Below are 18,809 nucleotides of genomic sequence, written 5' to 3'. Positions count from 1 at the left end.
CTCTGCCTTCTCCAGACCCAGAAACCGTGGGGCTGCCTGGCTGTTCCCCTGCTCCCAGCAGTGTGTCAGCTCTTGTGGCACCATCTTCTGCCTGGCAAAGCCACCCCTGCTCCCAGACCAATCCATGTGCCACATGCCAGACCTGAGGATCCTCAGTGTCTGCAGCAGTGCCTGCACACTGCCAAACACCATCACAGCATGGTGCTGGTGGCCACAGAGCCCAGCTCCCCCTGCTCCTTTCTCCTGGAGAGCAAGCACAGCAGCATCTTCCCCTCGGCCCTGGGGGGACCCGAGCATCCCACACTATGCAGCACTGGGCAGGAAAAGGCCACACACAGTAAGAATCACATTTTTTCTCCCCTCACTGCCACAAGCCTCACACCGGAGCTGGGTCCGGCCCGGCCTCCCCCTCACGGGGGCCCTGGGCTCGCACAGCTCGGGTTTCCTGGCTGAGGCTGCGGCGAGCGGGCCCAGCCCCGCAGCAAAGGGTTAACCCTGCCTGCAGCAGCTCCAGGCTGCCAAACCCAGGCCAGGGCCTCCCAGAGCGGCTCTCCCCCTGCCTGTGCCCCTCTGCTCTCACCTGCCTTCCCTGCACTAAAAATACCAAGGGAGGGGGCAGAGGCTGCGCCAGGCCGGGTGCTGAGCCCTGCAGGGCAGCGTGCAGGGGACAAGTGGATTGTGACCCCTTAAAGGGCAACGAGAACACACAGAGTACACAGGGGAGGGACTAAAAGGGGGCGAAACAGACTCTACAGAACTCTGCTAGTAAAGGAAGGGGAGGGAAGAAAAGAGGACAGATGGGCCAGGAGCCAGATTGCTGTCTGGGAAAAACTGTGAAATTCATTTAAGAATTAAGTTGTTCTGGTAAATTAAGAACACTGGCTTCTGCCTCACACTGGTGGACAAGTGTGACAGCAGCCCTTGCTCACAGTGAGAGACCACAGCCAGAGCTGCCACGCAGCGTGTGCCCCAGTGCCAGCCCACACCCGTGGCTGGGCAGGGATGGTGCTCAAGATCTGGAAACTGCAGAGGGATGCAGAGTGCAAGGTGCCACAAGGTTATCTTGAAGAAACAGCCTAGGCAGGAGGGAAAGCCTTGGAGGGAAAAGCCTTGCTCCTTGCACAGCTTCTGAGTCCAGTTTCCACACAGGAAGAAAAAGAGGCAAATACATTCTGTGCAATTGCATCATCATGCAATGCAAGCATGACACAGAGGTTGTATATTAAAATTTATTGAATTATTGTGTAAGAATTCTCTTTATTAAAATCATTTTGACTCTAAACTGATTATTTACAGACAAAACCTTTTATATCACCAATAGATTCCTACATCTCAGAACAGTATCTACAAACAGTTATTACACTATGTAACAAAATTCATTTTTTTTCAAGCTTTTTATATTAATTATTAATTCAAACTTGAGAAAGACAGTACCTTGGGTGCTCTGAGCAGAACCTAAGGTGTGGCAGGGCATAAATGCAGGTCAGGCCATACCATAACAGACAGACGGACACCAAGTTACAAGGCTGGGAGAGGGCAGAGTCATCACGACAGAGGACCAGGAAAAAGACTACAAGAGCAAATGCCCTGGGTGTTCTGGAAACCAAAATAATCATCCCCACAAGAAAGGCACACACACCAAAAAGAAAAAAAAAAAGCAGCATCTTGCTGCAACCAGGGCACACCCTGAAAAAGAAATTGCATTCCACCAAGGCAGCAGCATCCAAGAAGAACCCTCTATTTTAATTTCAAAAAAATCAGCCATCATTTCTACCAAAATAAAAAAGCTTTCAGGTACAGCCTAAATTTGCCACCAGACAGATGAAAGCAGCAGCTCTCACATCTACATCACGTGGGTGCCAGCTGTGCTTCATCATGCTGAAGGGAGAGACATTCAAATACACTAAGGGAGATTTATCGTAACACTGATCAGTTCTCAGCCTTTCACCCAGACCACGGCAGAAGCAAGTCCCTCCCTCTGACCCCAGCACTAAATGAAGCTGGTGCCTGCCACTCCAGGGAGTGCCACTGGAGCAGTGACATCCCTGTGTCCCACAGCAGCGGTGGCAGGGCTCTCTCTGCTGGTGCCCACAGAACTTGCTACCTGTGAGCAAACAGGAACACCCAGACAGGATTCTCTGTCCTTGACAAGGTTGGTTGTGGAATCAAGCAGAGACTGGAAAAAACTTGGAAGGATCACGAGGAATAAATAAATAAGTTTTCCCTGCAATAGGGAATTTCATAATAAAAGCTGTTTTGTGCAAATTTAAATGCAACAGAACCCTGCCACAGAAACGGATTTTGCCAGAGGAGAGGGGCACGGACGGAGATAAGAGGGGCCATGCCTAAATCAGCCAAGTTGATCCCAGTGAGGGCCTTCAGTGCCTGTCCACAGGGTAGGGGATGCTGGTATCTAGAACACCGAGGACAGATGGATGGGAGGAGATGAGCACTACCAGCTTTCCACTCTCACTGCACCTGCACCGGGCAGTGTGTCCTTCCAGCCATGCAAGGACAAGCTGAAGATGTTAAATAAGTCAATCACCTATGTTTAGCTCTATTTTAAAGTCTTGATTATTGCTCTAATAAAAGCAGACTTTCACAGATACACTCGGAGAAAGCAGATGATTTCCAACACTATTGAGAAGCAGGGAGAATGTGGATACCAGTGGGAGGTGGAATGAGAATTAAGCCTCAAGCCACCCTGTTCTGGGAAAGAGCAGAGATAATGCTGCAAAAATAGGGGCAGACACTGACAGAGCCAGAAATCCAGCAGAGATTCTGTGGTTTCTGGCAGACACTCAGCAACAAAAGAGAGGCCACAAATCAGGCCTTTTTCCTAGGGCAGAAAGTCCATCCACCAACACACAAGGGGACAATGCTACTCCACCACTGTACCTGCACCTGCCTCAAACCAAGGAATCTCCTCCTGCAGTTCCTAAAGGAATGGGCTTTACTGACATGCATTCTATTGGCTTTTCCCCATCCAGCAGTCCTCTCCTTTACTCAGCTTTTTGGGGCGACCAATTTAACCACATTTAGTCAAGACAAAGGTTTCAGAAATGCTAAGTTCTGATCAGTTTTGTGAAAATGGGTGCTCAGGCAGGAGTCAGACCCTAACTGGTCCACACATGGGGAAAGAGGCAAACTCTGCAGCCCCCAAATTTCTGCCAACCAGCCAGCTGCCCTGCTGCTCCATACAGCAGGATAGGAGCAGAAGGTTGCACAGGGATGCTCATACCTTGGGCACACCACGGACCTGGGAATACTGCTATACTGCTGAGAGAGGGTCACAGCAGAGTCAGCTTTGTAGTGAGAGAGGCCAGTATTAGCCTCCTCCAAGAACAATTTTGCAACTGCACAGCATTCACACAAAACCACAGGGCTGATGGAACAGGCCTGGAATTACTGCTATATGCAATGTAAAGAGAGGTAGGGATGTGATCCTGTTCTGTTCTAGCTCTGCTACCTCCTGACCTACACAATCACCACCTCAGAGTAGTGACAGAGGGGTCAGACCTGTCTACCTGCCCCAGGCATACAGGACATCAGTGTGGAATTAGCAGGGGGGGAGAGAACAAGTAAAGCACCCTTATAAAATAGCTCCTAGAAGGGCAGAGGACTGTTCACAAAGTGGAGGAACTAAGGAGGGAGCAGTGAGGAGCTGCCCAGTGACAGCTGCCAACTAGCTGCTTGTGCCTGCTCCAGGCCTCTCCTCCGTGCACAAATCATTCCTTTTTGCAGGACACCCAATCTTCCTTGGGAACATCATGGTTATGCTTGACAGCTCCTCTGAGCTCACAGCTCACTAAATAACCCTTCAATGTGCCACAACAGGAGAGTTTGAGCAGTGGAGCTGAGAGTTAGGTGTAAAGCAAGCCTAAGAGAAGAGCACAAAGAGAGCCTGGGACTGAGCTGTGGGGAAAGGTGAGCTGCTGGTACAACAGAGACACCTACAAGTTATCCCTGCAGACAAAGCAGTGGAGAAAACTGCTCCAGTGCTGACAGACGTTTGTCAGTAGAAGTGCACAGAGATACTTCTCCAAGAAAAGCTTTGTCTCAAAGCCACGAAGTTAAACATTCTCCTTTAGCATTTAAATACATTAACTTTCAGAGGGTATTTACAAGTCCAGTTCAGAGCAGCAGAACGGCTGGACACTGGAGGAAGGGGGAGTGGCACAAGGCATTTGTTGTGCTTTTCCAAAGAGCAGGGCAACCTCTGACCACAAGGAACCAGGAAGATCCGAGCTGAGTCAGTGGAGACCAAAGGGAGCCAGGTGGCGACTCCCACACACTGAATTTGTCCTGAGGGAAGGGTGAGGGGTGCTGTTCATTTACAGTGGGCCCCATGGCAAGCACCCATGCTGGTGAGCACATTCCAGCCAAGCAGGTGCCACCCACGAGCTGTCAGAGACCAGAGCACTGAGGAGCAAGAGACCTTCCCCATTGGACACTCTCCTTTCTACATCCCACATCTGGGACCACGAGGGACATTGCTGCAAGGAGTCTCTCAGGAGTGCTTGCTAGCTGGGAACAGAGGTTAGCACAGCGCTCAAAAAACTTCCTGATCCCCAAGGAAGTGAGTGGTTGCAGCAGGGAGTGTTCCAGCACTGGGAAGTGCATCTGTGCAAGGCTGAGGACTCCACAGACACTGTGCTCGGTGTTGTCACCTGGCTCTTCAATAACATGGTTTGGGAACTTGGCACATTCACATAACATCTGTAGGAAGGACCTGTGTGGTCCCTCAGCAGTCTGCCAGGGAAAAACCCAAAGTTCATCCTTTTTTTTTGTTTCATTTTGCTTTTAAAAAGAAAAAAAAAATCCTGTAAAAAAATATTCTCTGAGATGCAAGGACGCTTGTACTTTGTACTGCCTTGGCCATCCCCTTGCTCATGTCACCCGCAGGTTCCTTGGAGTCTGGTTCCAATGGCAGCAGGACACCCTGTTTATCAACTAGGATGAGCACTGTCCCCATTCAGCCAGGGGAGAGCAGTCTGTCTGTGCCTGTCACAAATCTGTGACTTTATTCTCCACAGCTGCTGCAATCTGTTGCAGTCTATATCCAAGCTGCATCTTCTGTGCCGTTGGGTCTTCTTCCAAGGCAGTAATGATCTGCAACAAGACAGAGCTCACAGGCAGCCTTTCTCCAGCACATGACACCCAACCAGCTGAACACCCAGCTCCTGAACTCCAGGCATTATGGAGAACCTCAAGCTGGAATAAAGCATGCTCTAGTCTAGAGTGGGTATGTAGTAATTAATCTCAAATTAACCACAAAAGAAGTACTCTAGATTCATTGTAGTAACTTACAAACTTCACAGAATACTAAAGAATACTAAACTTCTCACCTGAAAATAAGACTTTAGTAAATTAATCTGAACTAACTGCATTTCTTTTTAAGTAGAGTATTTGGATATTGGAGTAAAAATAAAGAAGAGAACATGAAATCCCAAGAGTCTCCAAGTTAGAGGTAAGTTCTTTTTGCTGATCTCTTCCCTTGCTCTTTGTAAGAATAAAGCAAACTCGTGACATGAGTTATGCATGCCAATGAAACAATACACAGTGTTGGAATAGTCTGACTGCTCTTAATTGTTAATTTTTGTAGTATTTTGTTTGGGTGGTAGAAGAAGAAAGGTATATTCATACTTGCTGGAAACATACACTCACCTGGTCATAGTACTTATTGATGTATTTGTACAATTCATGTAGAGCCACCAGGGAATTGAGGTCACCTGAGTAATTCTGTTTATAAGAGAAAAAATTAGACAAAACTGTGAGACACCTAACAATCGTCCTGTCAAATTCTGTGTCTTCACAACTCATTAAGAAAGCAACACGAAATAGAATTTACCAACAGCTCCTAACAAAGGAAAATCACATATATTTCTTGACCTGAATCCTTGACTACCCCCTCTTCCCTCCAGTGCTCCCTCACCCTCCCTGTGGTGCAGGACAGCCACTAGGCACAGTCAGTGTGCCTGAGCAGAACTGCACACTCAGCTGGAATATCTCATCTTTGCATTAATAACTCTCTCTGGATACACAGGTGAGGGGCCAGGTGACTTCTGAAATACTTTTATTTACCCGTGATAGCTCAGCCAGGGCAGAGTTCATCTCCTGGTCACTGGCAGAGATGGTCTGACGAATGTCTGCATAGTACCTAGACAGGACACACAGGCTATTAGTGCATGGTCCCTCCTCCTCACTGCTGAAACTGCAACTCCTCACATCCAGCACTTACCTTTCCACCATCTGCTTGTAGCGAGGAATGTCCCGGGCATAAAGCAGCTTATTGATTGGAGAGTCCTTGAACATACAAAACCAGAACTGGTTATGAAAAGCTCCTTTATTGTGCTGTGGACTAACCTCAGCAGGTAACCACTTCTATGTTCTGCCACTTGTTTGGGATCAGGAGTTTTTTGTCCTCTGCATGGAGAGGCACTTCAAATAGCAGGCTCTCTCCCTCTCTCCTAATAATGCAGTCTGAGATACCCTGAGATGTGTTGATGAAGGAACTCCTGGGATCCCTAGTCCAGCCTTCCCCTTGGAGCTGGGTGATCACCAGAATGAGATCACACTGGCTATGGCTTTGCACAGCTGATGTCTGATGTGCTCCAGAGATCCACTCATCCCATCTCTGGCAACCTGTGCAGGACTGCTCCATTCTCAGCACAGAGTAGTGATGGTGGAAAGCCTTTGTAATGGCCAATCTAAATGTCCCAAGTTACATCCTGTGACTCCCACTGTCTGCCACAGTCAACTGGAATTTAGCTTTGTCCCCCAAGTAGCTGCAAGCTGTAAAAAAAGAACACTCCTCAACAATTTCTTGTTGCTGAACAAAATCTGATCCTCCCTCCTCTCTTCCCAGGAGCCCCCATTACTCTCCAGCTGCACATGGAAGCTAGGGAAGCCTGGCCTGTTGTGCCCATGGTGTTATGGAAACATTACTGCCTCCTTAAGGCAGCACTGCTCAACTCTCTGTGCCAACCATGCTCCCTTTTCCCTCTGTACTCACCCGCCCTAACTTATGGTCAGCTATTGTACAGGAGTCCATGAAGGTCTGTGCAATGACCAGCAGCACAGCATCCACATTATCTGACGTCTGCACATCAAAAACAAACTGGGGGTTCTTGATGATGTTGATCCAGAACCGCAGGGGGAGGCTGTAGAGAGCACAGAAGTGCAAAAGGGCATCAGCAAAGGCAGCAACCACAGTGCCAAAAGAAATTCTACATGTTACTGCATCTCTCTGCTTTGCCCTCCCAGCAAAAGCACCTCTTCACCCTATGCTCTGCTGCCCCGCACTTGCATTTTGCTCCTCCTCAGTAGGCAGACGTGGCTGTCCCTTTGCAAGCTCTAAGCAAGTCAGCAGTGCCTCCTCCAGGGCCCTCAGGAACACCCTACCTGTTTGTCTTCCAGATATGGATGGTCTCAGGGTCTGCAATCCCATAGTGTACAGCCTGCTCATCTAACAGGTCAAAGAAGTATTTGACTGCCAGAGGAACAGGGCGGTTGGTACTGAGGATCACCTGGAACAAGTCATCCACAAACTTCTGCAGAGTGCCCTGTTGGAAAATCAAGTAGGACATGGTCAGCACAGGCAGAGGAGAGTAGAGAGCCTAGGCCTCACAGATGAGAGGTCAGCCTCTTCTTCTCAGTGACAGCCCCTCACCCATCCAAGGGTACTCCTTCCCCACTGAAGGGAGCAGCAACAAAGGAGAAAGGAGGCCTCTGTGGTTTGTTGAACAGAGATCAGGGAGAACCTCATGAACAAAGCAAAATGCAAAAGAGACTCAAAACCACTGCAGGTAAAGGGTATTGCTTCATCTTCACACACATCCCTGCAATCTGCTGGGGGATATGAAGGAAGGCAAGATCCCAAGCACAACACAATCTGTGATTCTTCTCACCTTCATTGAGAGCAGACGTGTCAGATAGATCTCTGGGATTGCCTTGGCCCGCTCCCGATCTCTTAAGCTCCCACGCCGATGCTTGGGAAGCTCTGGCTCTTCTGTTGGTTTTACCAGGTGCCAAAGTTTGATCCCACCTTCATCTGCATCCTCCAGCATTGGTGTTTCTAAACCAAGCAATTGTTTACAGGTGAGTGTTGATTCTCTCACAGTAGACCTTGGCCAGGTAAGCCCCAAGAAAGCAAGATTTCCCAGTATAACAGAAAAACAAATGGGAAGGAATCTCTGGAGGCCTCTCTCCAGCCTTCTCCAGAGTACAACCATTGTCAACAGTACAGCAGGTTGCCTTTGTTCACCCAAAACCTTCAAGGTTTTGGGAACTTCCCCACACAGAGATCCCCCACCACCCCAGTCTGTTTCTGTTTCAGGGTAGAACCACCCTTTTGCTGAAGAAGTTTTGTTCCATATCCAATTTGAATCTCTTAAACTGCAGCCTGTGGCTATTATCCCTCATGCCACAGGAGTATCCATGGAATTGTTCACTCTGCCAGGCAGTAAGGAAACTGCCTGGCATCCCATCATCCCACTCAGACCATGCTCAGCACCTGAAGGTATTAAGATTTCTGCAAGTAACAGAATGTGGTCAGCCCATTGTTCTTGTTCTACGTTGTCACACCCAGCTCAGCCTTCCTCTGCTCTCTCACTTTTGCTTTTCTCTGACCTCACCTGACCAAGCTTTCACATTTCCTGACAGTCCTATGAGGGTCCAAGGCATGTGTCAGCCTTCTATATCAGCATAAAGCTGGGGCTACAGCAAGAGACTTGCTCTACTAACTGGCAAGTGCTCTAAAATAACTTGATGAGAACAAGACATCAAACTCACTTTCTCCTGGGATGTAATCCTGATTTTCCCTGTGGATGTGCTTGGTCAGGCGTGGGACAAGTGCTACTGTTGCTCCATCAGGCACCTGCACACAAGCAAAACAACATTCCAAGTAAATGGCATGTTTCTCATCAGCACAATAGATAAGTGCTTGTAGAGCAAAACAGGCTGCACCATCACTAGAAATAGGAACAGAAACAGGAATCTGGAGGCACCATCACTGTCTTTCCTGAGGGTGAGAAAATATTGTCTGTACCAACTAAAATGGAAATGTTAAAAGTACAATGAAGATAATACTCAGGGACTGAGGTCATTCACATCTAGAACATGTTGCAGCAAGGTACTGACATATTGGTGCAAGGTACAACATACTGGTGCAAGGTAATTAAAAAAAAAAAAAAAAAAATCCCTCTTTCCATTGTTAGAAGGTACTTGGCAGCTCAGTGTGTCATCACCTCCTAACTGATCTGGCCTGAACAGGAAGAGATCCAGCACATGACCTTCACTGGAGTATGAACTTGTGCCTATCCTTCCAAGCCCTATACATGCCCACATCTCAAGTGTGGGATGAGGACAGGGTTGTGTTTGCTGAAGTTAGGCTGCAACCACAGCACTGACTTAATTTGAATATGCTCTGCAAGAAAGGTCCAATCTCTTGGAACCAGAACAACAAGCAGAGCATGATAGTGTGTAGAAGGACAAGAGGATAGATAAGGCAATGGCAGACTGAGTTCTGACCTTGTAATGCTGAAGAGTGTTCAGACGTTTCCAAGTTCCTTGAACAACAGATGTCACATCCTCATCAGAGAGTATCAGATGACCTGCCAGCCCTGATCTCCACTCTACAGCCATTGAAACACAGAAAATAAAAGGATTAACTGCTGATTTGAGGCATCACTTGCATCAACCTGGCTGACCTCATTAAACACCCTCTGGTCCTCGTCAGCTTTTACCTGTGCTATTTCACAGACAATATAACCTGAGCAAGTACCTCTAATGATGCTGAATCCTGCAGTCACAGGACAGACCCCTCTGAGCCCAGGGACAGGTGGCCTCATGGCCTGCCAGGTTCCACTTGTCATGTCCCTACAAATTCTGTCAGATTGTGACTCTTCAAGCAGGTGGTTCAAACCACAAATACGCACACACAGTTCTTATCAGCTACTATTTCCTCAGTACCTTCTCATCTCTAAATGTCACCATTATTCATCAACAGAATTAAGAAGACTGAAAACAGAGTGTTTTCTCTCCCAATGTAAATTCTACCATTCATTACCGACCGTGGGCAAAATCCTCCCTGACATATATTAAGAGACTGCCATGGACTTCACTGCCAGGAAGTGCCAGTCTATGCCCACAGCATTTCTGCACTATATTCAAATCCCTCTCCCCTCCTACACATTTTCCATACTTTTTTTTTCCCCATATCCCTTTGCCCAAGCCATTGCTGTGGTCTGAGCATGGCAAAGAACACCATGAAGTGAAAGAGGCTGAACCCAACTGCTTCTTTCTCACCCCTGCCTCTTTCTGTTACAACCTTTTCCCTGTTGTGTCCATCTAGAGTGGTCAGTGATTCTGCACTCAGCAGAGAATGACTAATGTCACACGTGCCACGATGCTGTGCACAGAGAGCAAACCACCATTCTTCACTTCCTCACTGGGTTTTGTCACCAAAGAGCTCTGCTCACCGAGGTCCAGGGTGTCTGGGTCTGGCCGGTGACAGTATGGCGTCCCTTTATAGATCTGATCTAGGATTTTCTCCTTCACCTGCGTTATGGTGTCACAGTCCAGCACTTTGGCAGAAATCCCTTGAGAGTCTTCTGCCCCTCCGGCACCAACTCCTGTTTGTGTCAAAGCATTTAAGGTCTGGGGAAGAAAAGGTCACAGCTACTCAACTGATAAGATTACATCTGACACATTTACACCTTTCATGGTTGGCATTCAAGCAAGTTAACAGCTAGTCCTTTCACTGGGAGATTCAAAAAAGAAAACATCACAGATGTTAAACACCTCAGTCTTGTGTTCTTAGCCTTGTGTCAAGAGCTGGAAGCCAGTTTAGGAGCATTGGGGAGAAGCTTCGATGTGCCATCAGCAATGTCATCCCCTTATTTCTAGACACAGCACAGCAGTACACCAGATGACTGTGGTCAAGGCTCCTATCAGCCTGAGGCAAAAGCGCCTGATTTAGCAGAGCTCTTCATCATCCACACACTTGTGCTGCTGGAACAAACCTGGCTCCCAGGAGACAGTGGCAGGATGCTGCACTTACACCTTACTATGGGAGCAGAGACACTCAGCCCTGTCCTACCACAGAGCACAGGAGATTTGGGGCTTACCAGAGTGCGGTATTCCAGGTCCTCTCTCAGAAGGCGGTTGTCATTCAGGGTATATTTGGCTTTCCCTGTCACCCAGTCAACTGGCCCTTTGTCCACCTGGTGTTTGATTCCTCGAAACAGCATGTAAAGGGGCTCCCCAACAGAATCCTGGCATGGAAAGGAAGGAGAGAAATTCAGCTTGCTCCTCCCAGCAGAGCCCCAGGCTTGGAAACATGGATATCAAGCAGGATTGAGGATACAGCAGCTGAGTCACAGTAGAGCCATGCCCAGGAAAAGTGCACTGTCCAGCTAACAGAGAGATGCACATGACCAGGGTACTGCTCTACCTCTGTGTCACTAATCTGAGAGAATCCTTCCCACCTCCCCCAGCCCTCCAGAAAAGAAACTAGACCAGCATCTATCCTCCCATGCAAAATCCAGCCTGTGGCTTGTGTATTTCAAAATACAGGAGCTACACTGAGGCCTCCATGACCTGGTGCACATCCTGGAAATGAGCAGTAGCGATGCTGATTTAGGAATCCCTGTTCCCAGTGAGCAGCCCAGCTCTTATTCCTCACCCTGAAACACAGGGTGAGCCTGGCTCAGCTATGAGTGAGGCACAAAGCAAAGCTGTGCCTGTCTCCTCTCTTTTGGCCCCTCTACACCACAATGGGACAAAGAGCTCACCCTCACAAACGCATAGAGGCAGATGGACATCCAGTTGGTTAACAGCTTCTCTACCACTGTTTCTGTCCTGAAAGAGAGCATCAGGTTGGTCACAGGAATGCAGTGCAGAACTGGGGGAGGTTTGGAGGTAAAGATCACTCCCTTTAGAAGAAGAACACACTAAATCACGACACAGAGTGGACAGAAAAAAAAAGAACCTTTCCAGACCAGCATGGTTAGTGCTTTTGACATTACTTATTGGAAGCACTCATCAGCCTGAAGGAGGCACCAAATTACAGAATTGGAGACACAAGAAGCAGGGAACAGTGGAAAGCCTCTGATAGGTCTCACACAAGGGAAATCTGCTCAGATCAGAAGGATGGACTAGATAGGAGGCTATTTGGGATCTAAACATGGCAGACATCTCAGTTCAGCTTCCAAACATGGCATGACTGTGAACTCAGAGAACTCTAAATAATAAAGTGGGATTATAAGACTTGGCAGAGCCTTTCAGAGCTTGCCAGCCAGGCAGAAAGGCTCTGTGCTCTCGGGTAGCTGCCAGTGGGACCATGGCTGGCTCACTCACCTCCGCAGCATCAGCTTGGGGTTCTTGGCCACATACTGCTCCACAAGGTCATTCAGGAGTGTTTTGAGGATGTCAGTGAAGTACTCCAGCTTCCCATGCAATGACACTGTGAGCAGTGATGCCACATAGGCCCGGTCTCTGGGAGAGAAAGTGCGCTGGATCTCCAGAGTGTGGATGAACTGGTGGGGAGAGAGATAAGCCAGCGTGAGAATGTGCTGAAAACGAAGCAGTCACAGCTGCTGGCTCTTGGAAGAAGTGCTGCAGGGAACTATTAGGGAATGAACCTTAACAGACACTGCCCATCTCCTGCTGCCAGTGCTGTGGCTCTGGCCCCACAGCAGGCTGTCAGCAGAGAGGGGGACTTTACCTTGGTGAGGAAGAGTTTGCTGTTGAGGAGGTTGGAGAGCTGGACCAAACCCTGCTCCACTGTTTGCCGTCGGCACTCAGGGATGTCAAGGTCCCTTTGCAGTGGTGACTCACGGTGGCCCGGAAAGAAAATGCGTTCTGCATAGGACTTGTAGTCCAGGAAGGGGATCCCTGTGCCCACAAGGTCACTTGTGAGGTCCATCATCTCAGTCATCAGGTCTGAGGGAGAGGAAAATGCCCATGAGGATGACACAACTGACATGATCTCAATAGACAGTGCTGAGTATGAGGTAAGTGGAGGAACCAGGGTCAGCAGCATGGGACTGACCATCAGAAAGAGAAAGGATGTTTCCAGTCAGAATACTGGTATACTGGGGTCTCATTGCTAGAACATTTAAAACTAGACTAGGCAGCAGGATAAATAACATGAGGAAAGTTACAACCAGGAGCTGGTTTCCAATTTTATACAGAGGAAGCCACTATTCAGCACACGTATGTGGTTACAGGCATTACCTCTGTAGGTAATATATAGAGTATCAGAGACCTGCGACTCACTCCTTCACACATTAACTGAGAACTACAATGTGAGAGAGCTGCAGAGCCCCAGGTCTCCTACAGTTGTAAAGAACTGAAGGACAAGGTTTGTAAGCTCAGAACATGGCCTGCAATTCAACTTGCCCTACACAAAAACGGGGCTAGTAGTTGTCCTTAAGATCCCTCCAAGTGTGCTGTCTTGATTTAAGCACTTCATCTGATTCTGGAGGATGAAGTGGTAAATAAGAGAGGTCTGTATAGATCACTGTGTTCTGAATTAAAGAATTAAAAAAGGAAGATTTTGGCTCTATGTTTCTATGCACTGGCACAGGATAAATTACAGCCTGCTCTAGGCTTTGCAGACAAGTACATAGCAATGGGAAAAGAGGTAGGGTTGAGGGTGTTTCTCCAAGTTTCCCTGAAGCTGCAAGAATCCAGGAGCTCAGTGACTGACCTGTGAATTCCTTTTTGCATCTGTCCCGAACACTCGTTTCCAGATTTTCCAGCTGGATTTGAACTTTCTTGTAATCCCTCAGAGCCTGTTTGCTCTTCCTCCTGCAATAAGAAGCAAAATTGTTCCTGGTGGCACTAGCCCAGGGACTGTCCTTGCCAACTGCTGTGTTGTTGCCAAAGATTCCAGGGCAGTTGGTGCTGAGGCAATTTCTACAGAGCATTATCTTTGCAGATACCACACAGTGTTCCATAAACTAGATGTGTCTCTTGAAGCACCCATTAGATTCTGAATGAACCACAGTATAGACTGTGACTAGCAGTGCAACATGCCTCCCACATTCACCACTAGGGTGAATTTGACACAAAATAAAGAAAACTGTTATCTTGTAAGGGCCCAAGACGTACATGCTTGGTCACATCCACTGAAAAACATTGTGAGGAACTTAAAGGCAAAACCATGCCAGAACTTCTTACCTGTATATGAAGACAATGACCAGAACAATGAGTGCCACAAAGGATGCACCGACACCCAAACCAATCTGTGCCTCCAGTGGGAAGGTGAGCTGGCTTTCTGTGTCATACTGCACTCGGCCCAGGAGGAAGTTCAGGTTTCCCATCTGAACCTGTAAGAAGAAAGCATTTGCCATGATGATTTCATTTCTCTGTGCAGGAATGAAATATAAAGCCACAGGGCTTCTCCAGAATGAGCACAGAGGGCACACAGCTGCCCAGAAGAGCTGTCCCACAGCACTGAACCCAGCTATACTGTTCACTTTCACGCAACTTCAGCCTTTAAGAGCAGAATTTGAGAACAAGACCAGTTCCCTGCCAGCCCTGTTACCTCCCCTGTCCCTCAGCAGGGCTTCTACCTTTCCTAACTCCACATCCCACTCCCACTTCTTGCACATGCTCCAAGAAAAGGCAGGATTTCTGGCAGTGCTGCCCATTCCCTACCGTGAACTCGGGGAGCAGGTCCGTGCCCTCCCGCTTGGTGCGGTGCCGCGGAGCCGGCTGCTCCGACGGGGGCTCGCAGTAGAGGTGATTCCTTGTCAGTGTCTTCACCACACAGATTCCTTCCCCAATCATAGCCATAACTTCATCCTTGGAAATAGCCAGATCGAGATTTTCCCCCTGAAATAGATTTGGGCAGCACATGAGATCAGGGAAAAAACAACTATATGGTGCTATGGCTTCAGAGAAGATGGAGGAGACCATAAGCCTCTTTTTCTTCTTTGTTTAGGCTCACATGTGAATAGGATGCAGGAGTTAACTTTGTAAGCTAAAAAATTCACTTGCATATGATTTAGATTTAGCTTTAGGACCTGTAGCACACTGCATAAGTACAGTTATAAATAGCCTGTCCTCTTAAGGCTCTTCAGCCAAAACACAGCTAAGCTCAGCTCTTCACTCTGTATATTTAAAAAGGCAGTCTAATGTCAGTTTACCTGCACACCCAGCTGAGTCAATCAATGCCTTTCAAAGGTGTAACATATCTGTGCAATTTCTCTTATTTGCTTTAATTTTGGGGGATTAAGACCTTTTCTTTTTTTAAATAAAACCATGCTGACTGATGTTAATTACATTTTTATGCTTTAATGCTTTCTAAGCCCAGAGCTCTGTCAGGATATCCTGACAGGCTGGCAGAACAACCTCGTCTTTTAAAGTTCTCTTCCAGTCTTCTTAAACTGTCCTACATCTCCAAGATGTATTCAAGTCCAGTGGCAGTGGTATAGAAATTTCTAGGCTTTTATAACATCACAGTTTTTACCCATATGCAAAAAAGAGAGCATGTGGAGAATGTGCACCTGCAGCTGCAGCCATTACTTTCTTTGAGTATTGGGCTGAAAAGTACCTTTCCATACAAAATAAATACCTCAGAAATTTTTTCTTGCATGTAAAGTAAAAATAGAGTCACTGTGCTCTTCTGTATCATCCTTAATGAGTGATTTCCCTGCCTTCACTTAGTAACAGGTCTTCCCCACTGGCAGAAACTTCAGTTTCTAGAGGAAACTGAAGTAGTTATGAGAGACTCAGCAGCTGAGAACACAATGCGGAGATAATGTAGCACTAATATCTCATATACAAACAGTTTATTAGGATCAAAAAACCCCAAAAAACAAACCACAGAAGTTTCCACAGGCCTTGTGAAGCCCGTGACAACGATTTACAGATTCAAGAGGATTTTTTGATGCACTTTTCTCCCTCCTCTTATATATCGCTTCTCACAAGCCAAAGCAGATGTGCTGTGACAGGCTGTAACCTGTCCAATGCTTTAGAAACCTTGGATGCTGCATGACACCAACTTAAAACTTCCTAAAAGGAACATTAATTCCAGCTGGTTTTTGTCTTACCTCCACAGAGATGACACTTCCTGGCTTGTGACGATATGGTTTGGCAGGGTCCTCAGCATTCAAGGGTTTTAGGATGGGGTTGACTTCGTAAGAGAAAGGCATGGGATGCAGTGAGTTGAAGTCAAAGCTCAGATTATCCAGAATAAATTCCAGTTTGATACGGACACTCCTCAACAGCAGGTTAATGGCTGGAGTTTTGCACAGGATCAGGTAGGAAGAGTTAACAAGACATGGTTCTTCAAACTAAGTGGAAAAGGCAAAAAAAAGTGTCAGTAACAGAACACCAGTGCTTCTCCTGCAGCTTGGCAATACTTTCCACCCCAAACAATCTGGGGCCAGTCTGCATTCTTCTAATCTGGAGAAACGCCAGAAGAACCCTGCTTAACTAACTGTAAAGGGGAAAAAAATACAAGATCTGAGGAATTCCCCATGTTCCTCTAAAGGAAAGCTTTCATAGCACTGGTTTTGTTGGAAGGTCTCAGCAGTGGGAATCAACTCTGACATTCCCCTGGCAGCAAATTCTGGAGAGAGACCAGCTTTAGATTTCCCTGCTCTGAGAGAATAGGACCAAATACCTTCAATGCAAGGCTGTTTTCCCAGTCTGAATGCTTCTGTGAAAGTGTTCCCATGCCTGATTGGGTATGTTTTATACATTGGGTGAAAGTATTAGAGTCTTTTTTTTTTTCTGCCCTACAGCCACAAATCTTTCCTAAGAATATTGAGAAAACCAGCTGTTATTGAAGCATGTGCATCAAGAACACATTTATATACAGCAAGATCTTCATCATTTGCACTAATAATGCAAATCCTTCTTGGGCTGTCAAACCACGCCTCTACCTCTGCAAATTCTGCTGCATGCTTTGTGACCTTGGTGACCACATCAATGCCTCTGTAATGATCCATTTCAGCAGACTGGCAGCAGGAGAGCAGAAAATTATTATGGTGTTGGTAATTTCACTGCGTGGTTTTGTATTTCAGAGTGAAAGAGATCCCAGGAACTATAGGGACAGACTGAAATATGCAAAAGGAAGAATCTGAAGCACAGGCATATTGAGCCACACAAACTCTCTGGCTCAGATGTAGATTGCTTTATCTCCACAATGCTGCCTTGCTATTTCTGTCCCACTTCACAATCCTGCACATCTCTAGGCAGAGGCAGACCCAGCCCATGGGAATGTTTGTGAAAGTGCTTAACCTTTCAAGTCTGGCAGAGAACACTTCCATGGGCTAAGACTGTTGGTACAATCCCTGCAGATAAAAGCAAGTGGTAGAGGAAAAAAGTCTCAGGAGCAGAAAGTCCATCTCTTCAGAGGTGGACCATCAACCCTTGTGCACCCACATCCCTCCTGAGTGCTGTGCTACCTGCTGGATGCTGCACAGAGAATCCTCAGGACACTCAGAGTCTGGGATGATCCTTCGCCATCGCCCCACGCCTCGGCGCCGGCGTTCAGATGGAGAAACTGTAACTCTGATCTTGGGTTTCTGTACAACATCCAAGTTGTATCCATGAACTCTGAGCACTCTCCCTCCACTGAAAGACAAAAGTAGCTGATCTGACTCACCTGTTATTCATTAGCTCAATTTTGTCCATGCTTCCATCCTTCTGTTTATGCTCATTCTTACAAGCCTGGCTTTACCCCAAAGTGCCACTCACAGAAATGCCATTGGTGCTGCAGCCCCAGCACACTGCCCAGGGGAAGGGACACTTTCTTTCTACCTGAGGAAGCTTTTAGGTGGCTCTGCAAAAGTGATGTTGGGATCCAGAGTATATCTAAAGAGGGATCCTTCTAATCTCCGTTCTTGCTCCCCGTATTTGATGGTGACTGGGAGTTCTGTGGAGACATTGCTGGGACTTGTCTGGCATGCCAGCTGATCCTCTGTCATCTCAGAGAGGCTTGGAGAGACAAGAAGAACAAGGGATTAACACAACCACTGCAGAGACAGATTTGATAATACTGTGCCTTTCTCTTTGCAGAGAATCTGCAAACCTATTCTACTATTTCCCTAAATCTCATGCTTAAAAGCTCTTGTGCCTTATCTGTGCAAGAAATAATTGCTGGGACCTGTCAGAAGCAGCACATGGACAAAAAGCAGGTACAGTCACTGTCCAGGCTGAAGGGACTGGACACATGCTACCAAGGCATGTGCACCTTCTCACCAGCAGTGAGGTGAGGCAGGTGTATGTGCCCCAGGGTGCAAGAGAACAAGCAGCTCATGGGATCAGGCTACAGGAGCCAACTGCAGCTCTCCACCAGCAAAAGCAGAGTGTCAGAATGGGTTACAATCCTGTCAGGGGACAGGCAGAACAGAGGTGTTCAGCCCTGCTCACATCCAGGTAAGGTGGGCTGGAATCTAAGATGGTTTGCTGCCATGACCCACATGGGGAAGATCCCCTGGAACACAGAGGAAAGCAGTGCTCCAGCTGCTCCAGGCAGTATCACACCCTGGGAGGCTCTGGGAAGGACTCAGGGCAGAGCACAGCTAGCACATTGGCAAGTTCTGATCTTACATTTGACAAGGGAGGTCTCCAAGCAGGACACTGATCTCATTAGGATGCCCAGTCAGCAGCTTCGAGCCAAGAAGAGTAAGGCAGGTTCCTCCTGCTTTGGGACCCTGAGTTGGAATAATGGATTTCAGCTCTGGATTCTAGAAGAGGGAGGAAAAAAAGAAGGAAAAAAAAAAAGGAAATGAGGCACAAGAATCTCAAAAGACAAAACAAGGAAAGAAAACAGCAGAATGTGTTCA

General features: G+C 47.4%; 1 protein-coding gene across 7 annotated transcripts in view; it reads right to left on the bottom strand.

Moving 5' to 3' along the window:
* Nucleotides 1–1,215: 1,215 nt before the first annotated feature.
* Nucleotides 1,216–18,809, bottom strand: part of PLXNB1 (plexin B1) — a 77,316-nt gene continuing 59,722 nt past the window's right edge. For all 7 annotated transcript variants that reach the window (XM_079317051.1, XM_079317049.1, XM_079317050.1 and 4 more), the window contains 21 exons: nt 18,574–18,710; nt 17,782–17,958; nt 17,427–17,595; nt 16,065–16,307; nt 14,668–14,844; nt 14,188–14,336; nt 13,715–13,815; nt 12,728–12,945; nt 12,361–12,539; nt 11,796–11,862; nt 11,130–11,276; nt 10,482–10,659; nt 9,532–9,635; nt 8,794–8,878; nt 7,911–8,077; nt 7,405–7,565; nt 7,016–7,163; nt 6,242–6,306; nt 6,085–6,160; nt 5,668–5,742; nt 1,216–5,112 (listed from right to left, as the gene is read on the bottom strand). In XM_079317051.1, coding sequence (XP_079173177.1) covers nt 5,008–5,112; nt 5,668–5,742; nt 6,085–6,160; nt 6,242–6,306; nt 7,016–7,163; nt 7,405–7,565; nt 7,911–8,077; nt 8,794–8,878; nt 9,532–9,635; nt 10,482–10,659; nt 11,130–11,276; nt 11,796–11,862; nt 12,361–12,539; nt 12,728–12,945; nt 13,715–13,815; nt 14,188–14,336; nt 14,668–14,844; nt 16,065–16,307; nt 17,427–17,595; nt 17,782–17,958; nt 18,574–18,710 — 2,928 coding nt within the window. In that variant the 3' untranslated portion in view covers nt 1,216–5,007. The remainder of the gene's footprint in view (nt 5,113–5,667; nt 5,743–6,084; nt 6,161–6,241; nt 6,307–7,015; nt 7,164–7,404; nt 7,566–7,910; nt 8,078–8,793; nt 8,879–9,531; nt 9,636–10,481; nt 10,660–11,129; nt 11,277–11,795; nt 11,863–12,360; nt 12,540–12,727; nt 12,946–13,714; nt 13,816–14,187; nt 14,337–14,667; nt 14,845–16,064; nt 16,308–17,426; nt 17,596–17,781; nt 17,959–18,573; nt 18,711–18,809) is intronic.

Source organism: Erithacus rubecula (genome assembly GCF_903797595.1).
Source record: "Erithacus rubecula genome assembly, chromosome: 13".
Classification (NCBI taxonomy): domain Eukaryota; kingdom Metazoa; phylum Chordata; class Aves; order Passeriformes; family Muscicapidae; genus Erithacus; species Erithacus rubecula.
This window is presented reverse-complemented; position numbering and strand designations above follow the sequence as displayed.